The following is a 21,898-nucleotide window of genomic DNA, read 5'->3' as shown; positions in this document are numbered from 1 at the left end:
CTTTAAAACACAAGTAGCCTTTTATTCTAATTAATTTCAGAATTAAACAGACAAAAAATTAACCAACACACTACCCTTTATCCCAACCACCCCCCTTCCTAACTCACCGGCTCTCTATAATTAATATGTGTATATATAATACACAATCACACAACACAGAAGGGAAAGGGTGGTGGAAAGGGAAAGAAACTAAATAAAAATAAGAAGATCAGGATATTTGCACTGGGATGAGTTCCAGTCAATGGCTTTCTGAAATTCAGGCTTTCATTTTGGTATGACTTCCTTCTAGGCTTGAGATGGTTTTCACTGGCGAGGTTGCCTGCTTTCTCTGCAGGCTCAGCCTCATTTCGGGGTTACTTTCAAGGATGTGCCAGACACTCCTTTCAGCAAGCAGGGTGGGGGGGGTAAAGAGCTCCCAAGATCTAAACACTCACGCTAAGTTCTCTCAGAAAGCATCACACAGGAACCAATCACTGATTGTTGCCAGGCAGAATACTGCCCCCAGCCAACCCACTGATTGCCAGTTAACCAATTGAGCCAACTCCTGCACAGCTGGTTCCCAAGATCTACCCAGTGCCGAAGAGGCTGGTTTCGCCTCTTCAAAATGCAAAGCCTGAGAACGCAGTGTCCTGGCAAGCAGGCTGTTTCAACTTAGTCTTCTGTTTAAAGGCACACCCCGATTATGAGTCCATAGGCCAAAATAATAAAATGAAAGAAATGGGCACAAAGGGAATAGGCAGGGAGGACTCCTTCAACAGTAATTACATATTTATCAGTGTCACAAGTAGGTTTACATTAACACAGCAATGATTATAGGGGCGGCATGTGGTGCAGTGGTTAGCACTGGGTCTGCGGCGCTGAGGACCCGGGTTCGAATCCTGGCCTTGCGTCACTGTCCGTGTGGAGTTTGCACATTCTCCCCATGTCTGCATGGGTTTCACCCCCACAACCCAAAGATGCGCAGGTTAGGTGGATTGGCCACGCTAAATTACCCCTTAATTGGAGAAAAAATAATTGGGTATTCTAAATTTATTTTTAAAAACACTGCAATGAAGTTACTGTGAAAAGCCCCTAGTCGCCACACTCCGCCACCTGTTCGGATACACTGAGGGAGAATTCAGAATGTCCAATTCACCTAACAGCACATCTTTTGGGACTTGTGGGAGGAAACCGGAGCACCCAGTGGAAACCCACGCAGACACGAGGAGAACGTGTGGACTCCGCACAGACAGTGACCCATGCCGGAAATTGAGTCTGGATTCCTGGCGCTGTGAAGCAATGGTGCTAACCAATGTGCTACCGTGACACTTTGACACTGTTTCTCCACATAATTGTTTTGATGTGGCAATGTTATTTGACATTTGTAACTAGTTTTTTGGTGTTAATTATTTATGTTAAAACTATTTTCTCACCAATCTGTCATTTTCTGAGCAAATGGGAGTTGTGTGTCACTCATTTGCCTGAGCTTGAGATTTTGAGGATTTCCGAATGCAACTGCTCCTGATATTTGACACTCCTGATATATTTAATTGTGTTTCACTAGATTGGATGATCAAGTAGGAGCACTTTTGTAATATTTTCGAAGAGGCTAAGAGTAAGATCACCCTCAGTCAGGGGCACTTGTGCTTTAGTGAGTCATGCGCCATTTTGCTCTACAATGTCCATTGGGGTGGAAGTTGAACGAAATGAACAATTGTGGCTGAGAGCTTTCATTATATTTGCTGTTGCATTGTGAAAAGTCTGTTAACAGAGGGACATTCATTGGAATTACTTTAAAAGTAAAATACATTGGAATGTCATGGTCCTTGAACCTACCTGGAATTGTGAGTCAAGTTTGTGAAAGAAATATTTTTGGGTGGGGAACAATGGTGAGTAACGTTTCTTAATGTTTACTTTGGCCTTTTAATTTTTGATTGTCATTGGCTGGCATGCACGGGCATTGGAAATGTATAAAGGTAAACTCTGAATGCCTTCAATCTGTTTCTCCATTATTCTCTTTCTCAGTTTTGTTTCCAGCTGTGCTACCCATTTCAACGTACAAATACTCAATCTAGCTCTCATTGTAAAAGTGTTAAGTTACTTGCCTGTGTAAAACATACTGAAATTAATTTAGTATGACAGACTTAATTCTTAACTTAATTCAACAAATCAATCTTGCATGAGAAATATAAGAAACTGATGTGCATTTATTAATTGCAATCTAATGCTGCAAAAATTAGTTATGCATGTTCTTGAGATTGCAAGTATGCTGGCTAGCTGGATATTCAAATTGGTAAATTAGACTTGCGAGAGGTTCTAATCATAAGCGTTCTAATCGTAAGCGTTTATTCATCTAAAAGTAGGTTTAAGTTGTGGTAAACCACAGTGTTCCTATATTAAGGGTTGTACGGTAGAACCTGCACTACAGTTTCACCTGGGCCCCTGCATGCTAGCTCCGCCCAGGAGCCGGGTTATAAATATGCGTGGCCTTCAGCTAGCAGCCATTTCGTGAGCTGCTGTAGGAGGCCACACTTCAGATACTAATAAAGCCTCAGTTTGAATTCAACTTCGTCTCCAGCCAAATTGATCGTGCCTCATAAGTAGATGAAGGACTATATACTTGGAGTATCATAGGAGTTATGGAAATTTATTTAACCATCTTCCTCTTCCATTCCATGATGGAAATTTGTTTTTAATGTGCTCTTTATCAAGTGTTTATTTCATGTTGATAAAAAGTTGACTTTAATGGCCCATATCTTCCTCAACAGTCCAGTGGAGCTATGCTTACATGACTTTATAACTTGATTCACTCAACTTAATACATTTTTGTCATTGTTTGCTCTATCCTAGTTGAGAAAATGTTGGAGTGTGAAGTAGTTAAAAAAATTGTTATATTTCAGACTTTCTTGAAATTATTTTTGGACTGTAATTAGTGAGTTACGATTACATGTCTCTCTACGATAGCAACACTGATGAGTCTAAGAGGATCTATGTTTCAAAAACAGGTCATTGGTTCTGTTTACTGCTTCAGGTACACTTGTGCATTTGCAATTGAAAAATCTTTCAGGTTGACATTTGAAATGGCCCAGAAAAACTTCCTATTGTGCCTGTATCAGCTTTATATTCATGCTGGTTCATCTGTATTTTGCAGGCTCTATATGTCGCTTTAATTTTGTATTTTCCTTACTGCATTGTACTTTCTGATTTATGCAGGTTCTGACCCTAACACTGATCATTTTAGGGACAGACTGATGCCATCTTTTGCTGATGCCTCAGGTACCACGCACTGTTTTTAATCAATGACACTTTCATGTTTCAGCACAAAAATGTCATTATCTGAACCTTGTCATACTTTCTTCTGGTGCAACTAGAAAGGCAGTGCATTATAAAAGTGCTATCGTTGTGCACAACTAATGACCAACACACGCAAAGGAGTGTTTAGAAAAAATGAACCAAAGAATTCCAACAGCATGTGGTATCAGTCTGTTTCTAATATAATAAACATACATGAAATAGACTTAGTGCATATATATTTTTATAAGCTCCACAAGTTTTGGATAATACATTATTCATTCCTCCTCAGGAAGAAGAAACCAGTGTCTAAAGTTAACATAGTTTGGAATCTGTAAGCCTGTGCCCTGGAATAAAATGTAACTGAACTAAGTGATCCAACAGAACTAAAGCTAAAATCTACATGCAGGTTCATCATCCATTTTAGTTCTTGATACTTTCTTAACTTCAGCTCAAAATCACTTGTTACAAATTTTCCATAAAGATTCACGTGATCGGTTGACTCTGGTTAAATATTCAGAGTTGTAGCGTTCAATACAATAGAGTAGATTTGTTGCAGATTTTAGTTTAAAGTAAGTCTTTTCCACCATGCTTCTTTTATATTCCAGCAACTACTAGATACCATGGTAAAGCATATTACTTTAAGCGTTTCAAAATTGAGCTTAAATAAGGAGCCCATTAACTGTGCTAATATTAAAGCATAGCTAAACTACATGGAATACCTTGCCACTGTATCTATGTTTTTCTCTTGCAGAAGCTGATTGCAGTATCTTAGAATGAAAGAGACAATATTCTTTTGTATATTCTCCTTTTAAGAGCAGTTGTTGCATTAAATACTATATTTAAATAATTTATTATTGTAACACTTGCAAAACATTTTCCATTTTAATTTGTTAGAGCTCTATATGTATCTTTTGTACTTAAACATTTGACATGACCATAGACTTAACACATCTGCCCAATATTTAACTCTTTCCTGTTAAGTCTTGCATTCAGCCCTTTGGCATTACCTGAACCATATTTGAAGTTTTAATTTGTTGTTCTTCGCTCATTGTGTTATAACATCTCATTTCCTGCACAATCCAAAGCTTGTAGTCTTGCCCATATTAAAAAAATATATAATTACATTATATTGTGCTGTATTTTCTATGTTCTATGGATTTACTAACATTCTAGACCCTATTTGAAAGTGGGTCCAACATGTGTTGTGAAAAATCCAGATGGGCCATTTGGAGGAGCAGCATGAATGAAATTTTTCTCATTAAGTGTATTATGGATATAATTATATCACTGATCACACATTCCCGTACCGGCCTCCTCGAACAGGCGCTGGAATGTGGCGACTAGGGGCTTTTCACAGTAACTTCATTGAAGCCTACCTGTGACAATAAGTGATTATTATTATCAGTATGCAACTCTGGCCGTTCAAAGTACTGCATATGATACAACTTAACAGCTACGCTAATATGCTTTTTCCCAAGAAAGCAATGACTTGCATAATTTAATATGACAGTTCATGGGTAAAGTAAGTGTTGTTGCCGGGGGGTGGGCTGCCAAACTTTAGGAAATACCACTGGGCGGCAAATATAGCCATAAATTAAGTAGTGGGGGAGGGGTCGGTGTTGGAGCAGGAAGAGGAAGTTTCCTGTAAGGGCACCAGTTTGAGGGGCATTAGCAATGGCTCCTCTGCCGTTCTCGTCGGCCAGGTACTCCACAAGCCCAGTGGCAGTGGTGGCCTGAGAGTGGGGGCAGTGGTGGAAGCATATGGGAGTGTGGGATACAATTTGTGGTAATCATCGGTTTGTACCGTGGGTTTCAGAGATGGCAGAGAGCAGGTATTGAGAGGCTGGGGGATCTGTTTATTGATGGGAGCTTTCCCTGTTTGAAAGTGGAGTTTGAATTGCCGGGAGGGGAATGGGTTTCAGTATCTGCAGATAAGAGAGTTTGTGCAAAGACAGGTTTTGACCTTTCCGATTCTACCGCTGCTGGGGATACAGGACAAGGTAGTTTCTAAAACGGGGGTGGGGAAGGGAAGGTAAGGTATCGGAAATCTGTAATAAAAAAAAAAAAAAAAAAAACTTATGGAGTGGGAGGAAACCGGGATAGGTGAGCTAAAGCGTAAATGGGAAGATGAGTTGAGAAAGGAGAGGCGGATTTGTGGGAGGATGCCCTGAGCAGAGTCAATACGTCCTCACCATGTGCCAGGCTCAGCCTGATATAATTCAAGGTGGCTCACCGGGCACGCATGACAGTGGCCCAGATGAGCAGGTTTTTTGGGGTGGAGGACAGGTGTGTGAGGTATGCAGGAGGGCCTGCAAATCATGCCCATATGTTTTGGGCATGTCCGAAGCTTAAGGGATTGTGGCAGGGATTTGCGAGTGTCATGTCCACGGTGCTAAAAACGAGGGTGGCGCCGAGTCCAGAGGTGGCTATTTTTGGAGTGTCGGAAGACCCGGGAGTCCAGAGGGTGAGAGAAACTGACGTTTTGGCATTGCCTCCTTGGTAGCCTGGAGACAGATCTTACTAGTGTAGAGAGACTCGAAGCCCCCAAAATCAGGGGTATGTATGGGTTAGCGACTTGGCTGGGTTTCTCAGACTTGAGAAAGTTAAGTTCGTCCTGAAAGGATCAACGTTAGGGTTCGTTCGGAGGTGGCAGTCGTTTATCGACTTCTTCAGAGAAAACTAAACTCTGTTAGCAGATTCAGTGGGCGGGATTCTCCACTCCCGCGCCGAAGTGACCGTGCCGTCGTGAACGCCGTCGAGGTTCATGACGGCGCGAAACGGCCCCGGTCCCGACCGATTCAGGCCCTGACAATGGGCCAGGACCGGGGCCGCGCCATCTACACGCGCCAGGCCTTGTCGCCCGCAAAAAAGCGGCGCTGCATAGATGACGCGGCTGGCGCCGCATAACGGGCGTCATCCGCGCATGCGTGGTTGCCGTCCTCTCTAAGTCCGCTCCGCAAGAAGATGTCTGACGGATCTTGCGGTGCCGCGGAAGGAAGGAGGTCCTCCTTCAGAGAGGACGGCCCGACGATCGGTGGGCACCGATCGCGGGCCGCCCCACATGTGAGGTTCCCCCCTCCCGCAGGCTGCCCCCCCCCCCCCAGCGTTCACGCACCGCTCACGACTGCAGCGACCAGGTGTGGACGGCGTCGGGGGGAACCCACCGTTTTGGCCTGGCCACCGGGCCTCAGAATAGCAGGGGTGCCGGAGAATCGCCATTTTCGGTTTCTCCGGCCTATGGCCCGCGAAAGCCGACCGGGCCGTTCCCGCCGCTTGGGAGAATCGCGGGAGGGCGTCGGACCGTCATCCCGGGAAATTTTGGCGGCCCAGGCGATTCTCCCAAACGGCGTGGGAGTGGAGAATCGCACCCAATAAGTGGTGGGGGGGAGGGGTGGTTAGGCTATTTTTGTCTAGCTTAGGCGGGAACGGTGGGACATGGAGGGGTGTGTTACGCACTGAACTATGTTTAAATTTGTATTTGTATCTTTTGTTATAAAACCATAAATGCCTTAATAAAATGTTTGTTTAAAAAAAATATATGACAGTTCATGATTAGGGTATAAATGTTTTCGAGGAGTTCAGTGTCATAGTCCCACTATGTTATGCACATAGCTGGAAGGCTTCAGGGATGTCTCGTCTAACAATATAAATGAGGAAATTTATTTGGGCATTATGGGACGAGGGTTCAATATTGTCTATTTTTATAATTCCATTTTCACTCTGTGACTGGGAAGGCTCAATTACTATTGAACTTTAACTTGTCGGGGATATCAAAGACTGTTGGTTACAATGATGTGTTGCTAGACAGTTGCATTATTTAATTACACTTATCACCCACACTACAGATTTGTAATATTCAGTGTCAACAGTTAAAGCAATATAAGTTCAGTATCAATAATTAAAACAGTACAGTTCTAATAAGATCCTCCTCCATCAGGAAACATACCTAGGGGGTGCTTGTTGACCATGAACTGCCATTGGATTGATTCAAGATTATGCTTGGCAAAGTACTGCAGTGGTTTGCTGTTGCTTTCTGCAGTGTCTGGTCAGGAGGTACTGCCACTCTTAACACCTGTTATTGAAATATTGGAAGGATTTGTGGGCTGGTAATCAACTAGTCCAATAACAAAATAATCAAATCCTTAAGTGGGACTTGAACCTGGAGCTTCTGGCCCAGAGGTAGGGGAAGCTTTCTCTGTACCAGAAGACCTCATAACTAATAGATCAGAAGAACCAAATTAAATACAATGAAGTTCTGCCTTTCGTGACTTCTTCTTTCCCGAATTTTTTTACCCGCATAAAAGTCCTTGAACACAGGATTGCCCATTGTGACCCCAGATCTTTGCCTAGCTGTAAAAGGTTGTACCTGAGCAAATACTGGAATTGAAAAAATGAAAAACCAACATTTAGGAGATTAAAAAAAACCCAAGATTTCCATGGTGTATTTCCCCAGAAGGAAGTGTGCACTGCACACGGGTCACCTGTAACTGCACATGATTGACAGGACACAGGTAACTCCTGACCAGTATTTTACGGTGCAGGTACAGTACTTAATTAAAAATGAGTTCTTGTTCTTTGTTAAATGATATCTCCTGTAAAATTGTCTTTAATTTACTCAAAAGTGCATTTTTAATTGCCTATGCACCTTAAAAACAATCAAATTTTGGGATCGCATTTACTTCCATTGGAAAGTATGTTTGCCATTCATGATTTGGCCCTTCATGAGAATTCACGGGAACATAATCTCCGTAACTGTGCAAGTAGAACACACTGGTTTTACAACAGCAGTGTCAATTGTCTTTGTCAGCAGTTCCCTTCTGACTTAAAACTTTGGAATGTAATGCTATATAGTACAAGAATTGCAGAATGATCTTCAAAGCCAAGATTACATAGCCACTTAACAAGTAAACCTTGCGTAGTCTATTGTTCAAGTGATCATTGGTAAGCTTTTATTGTTGATTTCAAAACTTGGATTTAAGGAAAAAAGACCTCCTTCCTCAAGAAGCAAGTTAAATGGATAGTTCTATTTACCACTTTGCTGTTTGTTCTTTCTCTGGGGCATGCCTGATATTCAGGCTTTTATACATCGTCTCATTATTTTTCTTTTCTTGGTTTAATAATGGCATCTTGAATATACTTGCTGTACTTCTTGTGCTTCAGTTTAACCTTTCAGAAATTAGTCAAAACAATCTAAAACCGTCATTCAACTTTCTAAACTTCATTTATTGACATTCATGAATATTCTTTCGTCTCTGTCTTAAAGCCTCAATGGCCGCATGGCATCAATTAATTTTGCTGGAACTGAAATTCTAAGTAAATCTTTCACTGCAAATGCGGAAATATCTGAAATGGCCTGAATCAAAGGGTCCTGAACCTAATGTTGCCTAGAAAATTGTAGCAATCAGTTTAAGTCTACTGCATTCGTTATGCATCCAGTCTGTAGGAATATTAGTGCCGGGCTTTGATTTTTTTTTGGCAATTTTGTCTTAAGATGCCGTGCTATTGGTTGTCAGAGCAAAGAAGAGAAAATCTTGCACCTTGTTGTCTCAATAGTTCAGTTTTTAAGAACTTTTCTTTATCTTGTGGCTACACATGTTTTTCTTTTCACAGGATTTGCTGCTTAATTTAAGTACCAACATTTTGTAAAGAAAATCATTTTATGATCACAAATTTTAGAATCCATCCTAAATAGCCTTTACAAAAGCTAAATATTGTGGATCCTAGAAATCTACGATTAAAACCATGCTGGAATACTCCGCAAATCAGACAGTATCTGCGGGGAGAAGCAAATTTTTAGATCGAGTGACCTTTCAGTAAAACATGAACTCCTGAGTTCTGATGAACAGAAATTGGCACCTAAAATAGTAACTGTGTGTTTCTCTGCGTCGCCTTTATTTGGCTCAACTTGCATTAAATTATTGACAGCTTTGAAAATTACGGTTACATCAGCTATCCCTCGATTAGAGGATGACATTAGTTCCAAGTTTCTGCTATGGATGTTCGCGTGACTGAACAGGCTGATTCTCGACCACAGATCTTGGAGCACATAGGACAAGAAGTTCCGTGAGGCATTGGAATCTAAAGTGCAGGACTGGAGCACATGGGACAGGAGGTTCTGTGAGGCAGTCGAATCCAAAGTGTAGGATTTGCTTTTGTTTTCTTTTTTACCTCTATCACTGCTCTGCCTCATTAAAACATTGCAACTTAAAGCATAACGCAGGTCGATGGACACGGTGTCACCATTATGAATGATTGGTAACGATGGGCGGCACGGTGACTCAGCGATTAGCACTGCTGCCTACGGCGTTGAGGACCCTGGTTCGATCCCAGCCCCGGGTCACAATCTCCCCGTGTCTGCATGGGTTTCACCCCACAACCCAAAGATGTGCAGGTTAGGTGGATTGGCCACACTAAATTGCCCCTTTTTGGGGGAAAAAATAATTGGGTACTCTTTTTATAAAAAAAAAAAAAAAAAAATTTTTTTAAACAAATAATTGGTAACAAATCCCAGTCAGTGAAGTGTGCAAACATTGATATTTCTGAAGCTTCAGTGTATCTATGAAGTATTTTCTTTGCCCTCCCACTGGCTTGCAACTTTGGCTATTTGAAAGTTGAGAAAACTAGAGCTGTGAGGAAGACGTTTTCAGCCTTCCACCTGCAGTATTTGGCCCAATTAAATTGATTATGCACGGGTTTTCCGTGAATGTTGGTGGAGTTGGCCTTGAAAAACACTGCACTAGGATTTTTGTTAACTTGTGGACGTCTTTGTTTTCAAGCACTTGTTGCCATAGTTTGTACATAGCTGGTGCAGCAGATCCAGTGTTGGATCTCCAGCCAGTGGTGGGCTTTTAAGAGAGGTAGCTGTCGACGTATGGGGAAGTGCTCAGAATATTACAGAGTGTCTCCGTCAAAATGTGCGTGAAGTGGAATATTTGGCTGACCAGGTGTAGATGGAAGCAAGTTGTTTTAAAAAAAATAAATTGAGTACCCAATTATTTTTCTATCCAATTAAGGGGCAATTTAGTGTGGCCAATCCACCTAACCTGCACCTTTGGGTTGTGGGGGTGAAACCCACGCAGACCTGGGGAGAATATGCAAACTCCACACGTACAGTGACCCAGGGCCGGGATTCTAACCTGGGTCCTCAGCGCCGTAGTCCCAGTGCTAACCACTGTGCCATATGCCACCTTTTCAAATTTGTATTTTGACAATATTCAAAGATGGGCCAAGTTTCTGTATAGAAAATTGAAGAGATTGTGTGTGGCTTGCAAATCTACTGCAGGATGGGAAATAACCGTCATCTACAAACTAGATCATGCATCTTCATGAATTGTGGTTGAGGGTTGTGTGTACTTTGACAATCCCTTGAATGATGCTATTGGAGCTCCTTGCTCTTTGTGGAGGCCCCCACATGGCAAAAGGTTGGAGGTGAAGTGCCACGTAGTTCCAAAATTTGGCAATGGCAAAACAGCTGATGGGAGACTAGCTGCGAAGACGGAAGAAGGCTTCAGTGGCAAGTAGCCATCGTGATTTGAGACATCGCTGAAAATTGAGTATGTGCCTCGATTATGAATCCATTTACAATTTGTATTGAGAAGTGGCTGGTTGCAGTCATGCTCTTCTTATCTTTATAACTAGAATTGCTTCCAAGTGGTCCGCTTCCGATTGTTTTGTCAAAGCAGTTCTATCTTTCTCTGCAATATGCAGAATCTGGTCTCTGGATTTGCCTTTGCAAGGCATCTTTCTGTTCGATTTATTAATCGACGTCAGTCATCCTCTTCGTACTCATAACTTTGTAAACTTATGCTGTATTGTTAATTTATTATAAACATTAAATTTCTTCCTTACTTCTTCCAAACTGGGTTTTCCTTACTACTTCTGACTGGATTTTCTGAATTTTACTTCCTGACTTCCAAATTAAAACTAAAATCTAATATTTGCGCTAAATACTACTTTATTTATCAAGGTGAAAAAAATTTACATTAAAATTCTGACCCTTAATATTTCACTGCTGATGGAGCTTTTACTTGGTGTATCTGTTGTAAAGAATTAAGTCAAAAAATCTTTTGGGGAGGATTCTTTTCTTGGTGAACTTCTACTCAAAGTCTTTCCAGGGTTAATGGTAGGCTTTGTCAGAAATATTTGTTGGCAGCAGCATTTTACAACAGCGTCGTCTTAACCTTTTCACTCCTTGACGAAGCATAGACCAAGGAAAAATTCTCTCTATCTAATTCTGTCTTGAGTCAAACACTTCAGTTGTTATCATATATATAGCCCTCGGCTGCGTTCTCTTTTTCCATGTCCCACCTCCATGTGTTTCTTTGTCTGCCTTGCTTTCTCTATCCTTACGGGTTCCATGTTAGAGCTTGCTGTGTAATGTTGTTCTGTAACATCCTCAAAGTATGGCGTATCCAACTCCGCCTTTTGAGAGAGTGATGAATACTGTTCTACCCTTCCCAATTATGATTTTTCTATCATTGATTGTCCCACTGGTAGTACTTAGGACACCACCAAGTTAGGTAAAAGATGTTACTTCATCCAGCTTGGTGTTCCTTATCTTAATGGAGTTGTTATTCCTAGTGTTTATTCACATTTTGTTTTCTCTATATTGATGTTAAGGCCAACATTGGTCAATGTTTGCGTCAAGTGGCAGGTTTGATCTTGCGCCCATACATGGTTGTGCGATAATAAAGCCAAGTCATCCGTAAAGTCTAAATCTTCCAGCTGTACTGTAAGGGTCTATTATATGCCATTTCTTCTGTCTGATGTTATTTGCCTCAAAATCCAATCAATCATGAGCAAATGTAGGAATGGTGACATCAAACAGCCTTGTCTCACACCAGTTTGTATATTAAATTTATCAGAAAATTTATCTATACAAGACACGACAGCTCATTCCATCTTGGGTTGTCTTCATGAGGGAGATTATTTTCCTTGGAATGCCATAGCTCGCCATCATCTTCCATAGTGTGGTTTGGTCAATTCTGTCAAATGCCTTATCAAAATTAATGTAGATCGATGAGTTCCATTCCAATAATTGTTTGATTATAATTGGTAGGGTTGCTATCTGATCCATACAAGATCTTCCTTGGCGAAATCCTATAGTGTGCGGGAACAAATAATCCTTTCCTTGATGGAAAATGCATAGTTAAAATAAATTTGAGACCAGACAGCAGTAATAATGGGAGATAAACATGGTCAGCTGACCATTACTAGATGATGGCCAGTGCTCTGATTATAAATCATCTAATATACCATGCAAGTCAGAATTATTCTGAAATGTGTGCAATGCCTTTTGGTTCCGAAGAGTATATCAAGAAAGGAGTACCTGAAGTGGTCTGGCTGAATAAAATCTGTCTGATCTTGCAAGTAGAGCCAAAGTCTTGAACTGAACAAACTAATATGAACAATCAGCAATGATTGTGTTTTATTCTGAACTTTGGAGCAAGAAATTCAGGTTGATCCAAAGGCTACCTATGGTCATTTAAGTTTCAGTCATTTATAAAACAATTTGTTCATTTAGGAATTTGCTTTTGCTTAGTCTCGGGACCATAATTGTTCAACTTTGTTTAAGGAGGCAGACTTGAGTGGACCACCATTTCTTCTTGTGACATTTTCTTTGGGCCTACGGCTCAACAACCTTTAAATGGAACGTTGTGTAATTGCTGAAACCAAAGTGACTGTATTGGAAAACTTTGAAGGGAACAATTTAATTTTAATAAGTGTTGACTTCCGGGTGCGGCGATGACCAGCTGAGTCGCACGTTTCGGCAGCTCCCGGTGAAACGGACTTTTGGGCTCTTGATAGGAGCCCCAACGGCAATTTTGACGGCTAAAAACACTGCGGTAAACCAGAAGGGAATCCCCCCTGGATACAGGTGAAAAAAGGAGGAGAAAGTGGCCGGATTGCAGTGGATCCTTTAGAACAGCGGCAAGGAAGGCAAGCAAAAACCAAGATGGCGTCGGAAGGTGGCAGTTTAACACGGGGCCCTGAACAACAAGAGTTCTTGAAATACTGTGTGGAAGAGCTCAAAGGAAATGAAGAAAGAGCTGTTGGCCCCGATACTACAGGCGATCGAAGGGCTAAAGGAGGAACAAAAGACCCAGGAGCGGGAGCTTCGGGTCGTGAAGGCAAAGGCAGCCGAGAATGAGGACGACATACAGGGCCTGGTGGTGAAGACGGAGACGCATGAGGCACATCAGAAACGATGTGTGGAAAGGTTGGAGGCACTGGAGAACAACGCAAGGAGGAACAACCTGAGGATTCTTGGTCTTCCTGAAGGTGCGGAGGGAGCGGACGTCGGGGCATATGTGAGCACGATGCTGCACTCGTTAATGGGAGCGGAGGCCCCGGCGGGTCCGTTGGAGGTGGAGGGAGCATACCGAGTGATGGCGCGAGGACCGAGAGCAGGAGAAATTCCCAGAGCCATAGTGGTAAGATTCCTCCGTTTTAAGGATAGAGAAATGGTCCTTAGATGGGCAAAGAAAACTCGGAGCAGTAAATGGGAGAACGCGGTGATCCGCGTTTATCAAGACTGGAGTGCGGAGGTGGCGAGAAGGAGGGCGAGCTTTAATCGGGCCAAGGCGGTGCTTCATAAAAAGAAGATAAAATTTGGAATGCTGCAACCGGCAAGACTGTGGGTCACATGTCGAGGGAGGCACCACTACTTTGAGACGGCGGATGAAGCGTGGACTTTTATTGTGGAAGAAAAACTGGAATGAGCGGGTTATTAAAAAGAACGTTTGAACAAAGTGGTGGGGCGAATGTGGGGGGCGAAGAGGGGGGTTTAAAAGGGGAGAAAGAGGAGTTTTATGTACTAATCCTGCGATGTGGTAACTTTTCTCTCTTCCACAGGTCGTGATGGGGGAAGGAGGGGAGGTGGAGGAGATGGGGCGTTGGCCATTGGGGGCGGGGCCAAGGGAGAAGCGCGGGCTTGGTTCCCGCGCTATGATAATCATGGCCGGAATAGAGAAGCAGGAAGGAGGGGGCGTCGCACGGTGCGAGCCGAGGTCACGGGGGGAAGCTGAGGTCGGCCAGAGTTTGCTGACTTCTGGGAGCAACATGGGGGGGGGGGGAGTAATTACGCTAGCGGGGGGGTGGGAGGGGGGAATTACTGGGTTGCTGCTGCTGGGGAGAGGGGGGAGCTGGTATGGGCGGGGGGGGCACCGCCTGGGGGAGATACAGCTGCGTGGGAACCGGGTGAGGAGCTGGAAAAAGGGGATGGCTAATCGACAAGGGGGGGGGGGGTAGGAAGTCCCCCAACCCGGCTGATCACGTGGAACGTGAGAGGGCTGAACGGGCCAATAAAGAGGGCACGGGTACTCGCACACCTTAAGAAACTTAAGGCAGATGTGGTTATGTTACAGGAAACGCACCTGAAACTGATAGACCAGGTTAGGCTACGCAAAGGATGGGTGGGGCAGGTGTTCCATTCGAGGCTAGATGCGAAAAACAGGGGGGTGGCTATATTAGTGGGGAAGCGGGTAATGTTCGAGGCAAAGACTATAGTGGCGGATAACGGGGGCAGATACGTGATGGTGAGTGGCAAACTACAGGGGGAGACGGTGGTTTTGGTAAACGTATATGCCCCGCACTGGGATGATGCCAATTTTATGAGGCGGATGCGAGGACGCATTCCGGACCTAGAGATGGGAAAGCTGATAATGGGGGGAGATTTTAATACGGTGTTGGAACCAGGGCTGGATAGGTCGAAGTCCAGGACTGGAAGGAGGGCGGCAGCAGCCAAGGTACTTAAAGATTTTTTGGAGCAGATGGGAGGTGTAGACCCGTGGAGATTTAGCAGACCTAGGAGTAAGGAGTTCTCGTTTTTCTCCTTTGTCCATAAAGTCTACTCGCGAATAGACTTTTTTGTGCTGGGAAGGGCGTTGATCCCGAAGGTGAGGGGAACGGAGTATACGGCTATAGCCATTTCGGATCACGCTCCACACTGGGTAGACTTGGAGATAGGGGAGGAAACAGGAGGGCGCCCACCCTGGAGAATGGACATGGGACTAATGGCAGATGAGGGGGTGTGTCTAAGGGTGAGGGGGTGCATTGAAAAGTACTTGGAACTCAATGATAATGGGGAGGTCCAGGTGGGAGTGGTCTGGGAGGCGCTGAAGGCGGTGGTTAGAGGGGAGCTGATATCAATAAGGGCACATAAAGGGAAGCAGGAGAGTAAGGAACGAGAGCGGTTGCTGCAAGAACTTTTGAGGGTGGACAGACAATATGCGGAAGCACCGGAGGAGGGACTACAGGGAAAGGCAAAGGCTACATGTAGAATTTGACTTGCTGACTACGGGCACTGCAGAGGCACAATGGAGGAAGGCACAGGGTGTACAGTACGAATATGGGGAGAAGGCGAGCAGGTTGCTGGCACACCAATTGAGGAAAAGGGGAGCAGCGAGGGAAATAGGGGGTGTGAGGGATGAGGAAGGAGAGATGGAGCGGGGAGCGGAGAGAGTGAATGGAGTGTTCAAGATATTATAAAAAATTATATGAAGCTCAACCCCCGGATGGGAGGGAGAGAATGATGGGCTTTTTGGATCGGCTGGAATTTCCCAAGGTGGAAGAGCAGGAAAGGGTGGGACTGGGAGCACAGATCGAGGTAGAAGAAGTGGTGAAAGGAATTAGGAGCATGCAGGCGGGAAAGGCCCCGGGACCGGATGGATTCCCAGTCGAATTCTATAGAAAATATGTGGACTTGCTCGCCCCGGTATTGACGAGGACCTTTAATGAGGCAAAGGAAAGGGGACAACTGCCCCCGACTATGTCTGAAGCAACGATATCGCTTCTCTTAAAGAAGGAAAAGGACCCGCTACAATGTGGGTCCTATAGACCTATTTCCCTCCTAAATGTAGATGCCAAGATCCTGGCCAAGGTAATGGCAATGAGAATAGAGGAATGTGTCCCGGGGGTGGTCCACGAGGACCAAACTGGGTTTGTGAAGGGGAGACAGCTGAACACGAATATACGGAGGCTGTTGGGGGTAATGATGATGGCCCCATCAGAGGGGGAAACGGAGATAGTAGTGGCGATGGATGCCGAGAAAGCATTTGATAGAGTGGAGTGGGATTATTTGTGGGAGGTGTTGAGGAGATTTGGTTTTGGAGAGGGGTATGTTAGATGGGTGCAGCTGTTGTATAGGGCCCCGATGGCGAGCGTGGTCACGAATGGACGGGGATCTGCATATTTTCGGCTCCATAGAGGGACAAGGCAGGGATGCACTCTGTCCCCATTATTGTTTGCAATGGCGATTGAGCCCCTGGCGATAGCGTTGAGGGGTTCCAAGAAGTGGAGGGGAGTACTTAGAGGAGGAGAAGAACACCGGGTATCTTTGTATGCGGACGATTTGCTACTATACGTGGCAGACCCGGCGGAGGGGATGCCAGAAATAATGCGGATACTTGGGGAGTTTGGGGATTTTTCAGGGTATAAATTGAACATGGGGAAAAGTGAGTTGTTTGTGGTGCATCCAGGGGAGCAGAGTAGAGAAATAGAGGACCTACCGTTGAGGAAGGTAACAAGGGACTTTCGTTACCTGGGGATCCAGATAGCCAAGAATTGGGGCACATTGCTTAGGTTAAATTTAACGCGGTTGGTGGAACAAATGGAGGAGGATTTCAAGAGATGGGATATGGTATCCCTGTCACTGGCAGGGAGGGTGCAGGCGGTTAAGATGGTGGTCCTCCCGAGATTCCTCTTTGTGTTTCAGTGCCTCCCGGTGGTGATCACGAAGGCTTTTTTTTAAAAGGATTGAAAAGAGCATCATGGGTTTTGTGTGGGCCGGGAAGACCCCGAGAGTGAGGAAGGGATTCTTACAGCGTAGCAGGGATAGGGGGGGGGGCTGGCACTACCGAGCCTAAGTGAGTATTATTGGGCCGCTAATATTTCAATGGTGAGAAAGTGGATGGGAGAGGAGGAGGGAGCGGCGTGGAAGAGATTAGAGAGGGCGTCCTGTAGGGGGACTAGCCTACAGGCTATGGTGACAGCCCCGTTGCCGTTCTCACCGAGGAACTACACCACAAGCCCGGTGGTGGTGGCTACACTGAAGATTTGGGGACAGTGGAGACGGCATAGGGGAAAGACAGGAGCCTTGGGGGGTCCCCGATAAGAAACAACCATAGGTTTGCCCCGGGGGGAATGGATGGGGGATATGGAATGTGGCAAAGAGCAGGAATAACGCAACTGAAAGATCTGTTTGTGGATGGGAAGTTCGCGAGTCTGGGAGCGCTGACCGAGAAATATGGGTTGCCCCAAGGGAATGCATTCGGGTATATGCAACTGAGGGCTTTTGCGAGGCAACAGGTGAGGGAATTTCCGCAGCTCCCGACGCAGGAGGTGCAGGACAGAGTGATCTCAAAGACATGGGTGGGGGATGGTAAGGTGTCAGATATATATAGGGAAATGAGGGACGAAGGGGAGACTATGGTAGATGAACTAAAAGGGAAATGGGAAGAAGAGCTGGGGGAGGAGATCGAGGAGGGGCTGTGGGCAGATGCCCTAAGCAGGGTAAACTCGTCGTCCTCGTGTGCCAGGCTAAGCCTGATTCAGTTTAAGGTATTACACAGGGCGCATATGACTGGAGCACGGCTCAGTAAATTTTTTGGGGTGGAGGATAGGTGTGCGAGGTGCTCGAGAAGCCCAGCGAATCATACCCATTTGTTTTGGTCATGCCTGGCACTACAGGGGTTTTGGATGGGGGTGACAAAGGTGCTTTCAAAAGTAGTGGGGGTCCGGGTCGAACCAAGCTGGGGGTTGGCTATATTTGGGGTTGCACAAGAGCCGGGAGTGCAGGAGGCGAGAGAGGCCGATGTTTTGGCCTTTGCGTCCCTAGTAGCCCGGCGCAGGATATTGTTAATGTGGAAAGAAGCCAAGCCCCCGGGGGTGGAGACCTGGATAAATGACATGGCAGGGTTTATAAAGCTAGAGCGGATTAAGTTCGTTCTAAGGGGGTCGGCTCAAGGGTTCACCAGGCGGTGGCAACCGTTCGTCGAATACCTCGCAGAAAGATAGATGGAATGGAAAAAAGAAGGCAGCAGCAGCAGCCCAGGATCGGGGGGGGGGGGGGAGGGGGGGAGGAGGAACCAGAAGGACTCTCAGGGTTGTTAATATATACTGTATAATATGTATAGGTCGTTGCTACAGATAATTATATATTGGACTGTTAAATTATATTTTTGGAGAGTGTTACTTGTGATAAGGCAGTTGCCAATTAGGGTTAGTTTTCATTTTTGTTATTTATTGTTTATTCATTTTCTGTTTATAAAATAGGTCATTGTTATTTGTGTTGTTATAATATTGTGTAAAGGATGCACAATGTACTGTGTTGGTTGACCAAAAATTTTCAATAAAATATTTATTAAAAAAAAAAAAAATTTTAATAAGTGTTTGGCATGGTTCATGTAATATTGTGATAAATTGATAGTCCTCAGCAACACTGAATGATAAGTTTGCTTATGTATAAAATATCACCTTTGAAATGAAGTACAGCTGCATCAGCTTCCTATTTGCAAGAAGGAACAAAGTATAGCTGTAACTCAAATAACAGGTTTGTATCAAAAATATATATAGGGAGCGATTCTCCGAGCCCCGCACCGGGCGGGAGAATCGCCGCAACCGTGCCACGATACCGGCACGCGATTCTCCGAGGTGCGGAGAATCGGCGGCATTTACGCCGCCGCGTTTGGCGCGCCGCTGGAATCGGCGGGGCCGAGCGGTCGTGCCGATACGACAGAGTCCCGCCGGTGCCGTTCACCCCTGGTCGCTGCCGGCAGGAACTCTGCGGGAACGGGTTGGGGGGGGGGGGGGGGGCTCCAATGGGGTCTGGCCCACGATCGGGGCCCACCGATCAGCGGGCCGGCCTCTTCCTCCCCGGGCCTAGTTCCTGGCGCTGCCAGCCCCTGAACACCGACCCCATGTTGGTCGGGGCCGGAGCGCTAAAGAAGTTCCCCGCGCATGCGCGGGTTGGCGCGGCCCACATGCGCGGGTTGGCGCGGCCCACATGCGCGGGTTGGCGCGGCGCCCATTTAGCGTTGTAAGGGGGATCGAGCGGCGTGAACCGCTCCAGCACCGTGCTGGCCCCCTATGGGGGCCAGAATCTGTCGTACCCGGGCCCTGCTCGCGCCGTTGTGAAATGCGACGGCATTCACGACGGCGCAAACACTTGGGCCCAGTATTGGAGAATCGCAGTATTGGAGAATCGCAATGCAAAATTAGAATACAATTTTTCTTCAACCTGGTTTGGTTGTGAAGAGACTTGACATGACACAGCAACAGAAGCGTTTAGAAATTAATATACTTCTCTGATTGACTTTGGTTAATTAGGGAAAAGAAAATAACTTCAATATAGTGGAAGCAGTGATATCCCCACGTCAACTTTCTCAACTGAATTCATCCTTTGAGAAGTACAAGGAGTTTATAATCATCTGTCATGTTTAATCCAGCATTTAATGTTCATTCTTACTGAAAAGCTGCAGAGTACCACAAGTACCTGCTGCTAGTAATTGTGGAGTTCACAATCTTAGAATCCAGATCAACATGCACTAAATATAATAAACTACAGGATATTGTACACAATTACAACTAGTGACACTGGGTATTGTTAAATAACCCTAAAAGTATTGAGACAGACTGATATTACTTAACTGAAATATGAACTCTGTACCCTGAGGATTATGCCTTTGAGGCTTTGTTCGATACATACAGAAAATTGATTTTGTTTCTGCTGTGCATGGTAGAATTTATGAACCATGTGGTGCATCACTCCTTGTGGTTTGTCAGATTGACAAAATTACAAAAGATTTTCTGACGGTATCGGACAGAGTCCACCAGTTGCAAATGATAGCCTGTGTAGATAAAATAGATGTTTTGCACTTAAAAATAGTTTACTTATCTACTAGCACTAACAATGAACTTTAAAGTGTGTTTAATAGCTCCAAGCCTGTTTCGAGTCTGATGACTATTAAATATTAAGTGCACCCGTGGTCTAATACTGCTAAAATACATTATTGATCTTTTTGCGAAAACCACTTGTCCTCCATTGTGTATTATTTACTATATTGAATATAGATCCAAAGATGTTTGGGTTTTGTCGAGATGACATGTTGTAGCATTTACTGTATTTATATATTTTTAGGTTAAACCTTTTTAATAAGCAGTTGAAAGTATTTAAGAAAGGAAGAAGTTATGCACCATGTTAAATTATTTCAGGGAAAGAAGATTGGAACATCAGAATTACTAAACTAAGAAAACAGGTTGAGGAGATATTTAACACAAAATTTGGTAAGTTGCTTTCTCTCTTTTTTGTAATGTGTAATTTTGAAATTAAGATGGCAAAGCTCTTTGACATAATGGTTCACTTCTTTGTCTGCAGCTGAAGCTCTGAACCTTCCAGAACCAGTGAAGGTTCCATATCCATTATTTGAATCCAACCCACAGCATCTCTATGTGGAAGGGTTGCCAGATGGAATTCCTTTTAGAAGCCCAACGTGGTTTGGAATACCCAGACTGGAAAGGATCATTCGAGGGAGTGCAAAAGTAAAATTCTTTGTGAAAAAGTAAGACCCTCCTGGTATTTTCTGTTTGATGTCGCATAACTAGAGCAATAGAGAGAGAACTTTAAATAATGGGACCAGCAGGGTGGGGTGTGGTAAATTAGGAGAAAGAACAGGCAATAGAACAGAATCGTGATTTGGATAATGGTAACCAGAATGTGGCAGGAGAGGACAGAGCGTATAAACTGAAGACCAGAGTTTGCAAGAATGGTAAAGTCACTGAATTGAAAGCTCCGTATCTGAATGTGTACAGCTTTCATAATAAAATGAATTGATAGCACAAATGGAAATAAATGTGTGTGATCTGATGGCCATTTCATTGATGTGGTTACATGGAAACCAAGGTCAGGACATAAATATCCAAACGATATGGCGGGGTTCATAAAACTGGAGCGGATAAAGTTTGCGCTGAGAGGATCGGCTCAAGGGTTCACCAGGTGGTGGCAACCGTTCCTCGACTATCTAGCGGAACGTTAGGGGGAAAATAGATAGTCAGCAGCAGCAGAACAGAGGGGGGGGGGGGTAATTGTTTGTGTTCTAGATGGGGTGAGGGGGCGGGGGGGGGAATACTATTTTGTTAGTTCACTATTTTATTTTAACAATGCTATCTATCAGTTATGTTACCATTTTTGTTGATTTGTAAGGGGGAAAAATTGTGTTCGAAAACTTAATAAAAATATATTTTATTAAAAAAGGATAATAGTACAATAGTGAGAGATTACTTTAGTTCAGAAGATCAAGTTGGGTAGAGATGAGAAATAGCAATGGTAAGAAGCAGGTGTAGTTTATATAGGCCCACTTACGGTAGCTATTCTATAGAATCGAGTACACAGCAGGAAATAATGGAGGCTTATAAGAAAGCAACTAAATAATCATGGGCAATATTAATCTTCATATTGATTGTACAAATCAAATTGGCAAAGGTAGCACGGAAGATGAGATGATCTGTGTCGGTTTGGGACAATTTCATCAAGCAAGTATGTTATATTGCCAACTAGGTAGCAGACTATTATAGATTGGACAAACCAGATTAGCAAAAGTAGCTAGGAAGATGAGTTCATAGTGTATTT

The 21,898-nt window shown here is 44.2% G+C and overlaps 1 protein-coding gene across 13 annotated transcripts in view; it reads left to right on the top strand.

Annotated features, from left to right (window-relative positions):
* The window catches only part of LOC140386703 (general transcription factor II-I-like), a 220,322-nt gene that overhangs the window by 148,793 nt on the left and 49,631 nt on the right, over window positions 1–21,898 (top strand). For 12 of the 13 annotated variants that reach the window (XM_072469273.1, XM_072469274.1, XM_072469272.1 and 9 more), the window contains 3 exons: window positions 3,193–3,255; window positions 20,485–20,556; window positions 20,648–20,831. In XM_072469273.1, the coding sequence (XP_072325374.1) occupies window positions 3,193–3,255; window positions 20,485–20,556; window positions 20,648–20,831 (319 nt within the window). The remainder of the gene's footprint in view (window positions 1–3,192; window positions 3,256–20,484; window positions 20,557–20,647; window positions 20,832–21,898) is intronic. The other variant, XM_072469276.1, reaches the window with a different exon arrangement.

The sequence above is a fragment of the Scyliorhinus torazame genome, chromosome 12 (genome assembly GCF_047496885.1).
Source record: "Scyliorhinus torazame isolate Kashiwa2021f chromosome 12, sScyTor2.1, whole genome shotgun sequence".
NCBI lineage: Eukaryota > Metazoa > Chordata > Chondrichthyes > Carcharhiniformes > Scyliorhinidae > Scyliorhinus > Scyliorhinus torazame.
The sequence above is the reverse complement of the archived record's forward strand: the minus strand, read 5'-3'. Positions and strand labels throughout refer to the sequence as shown.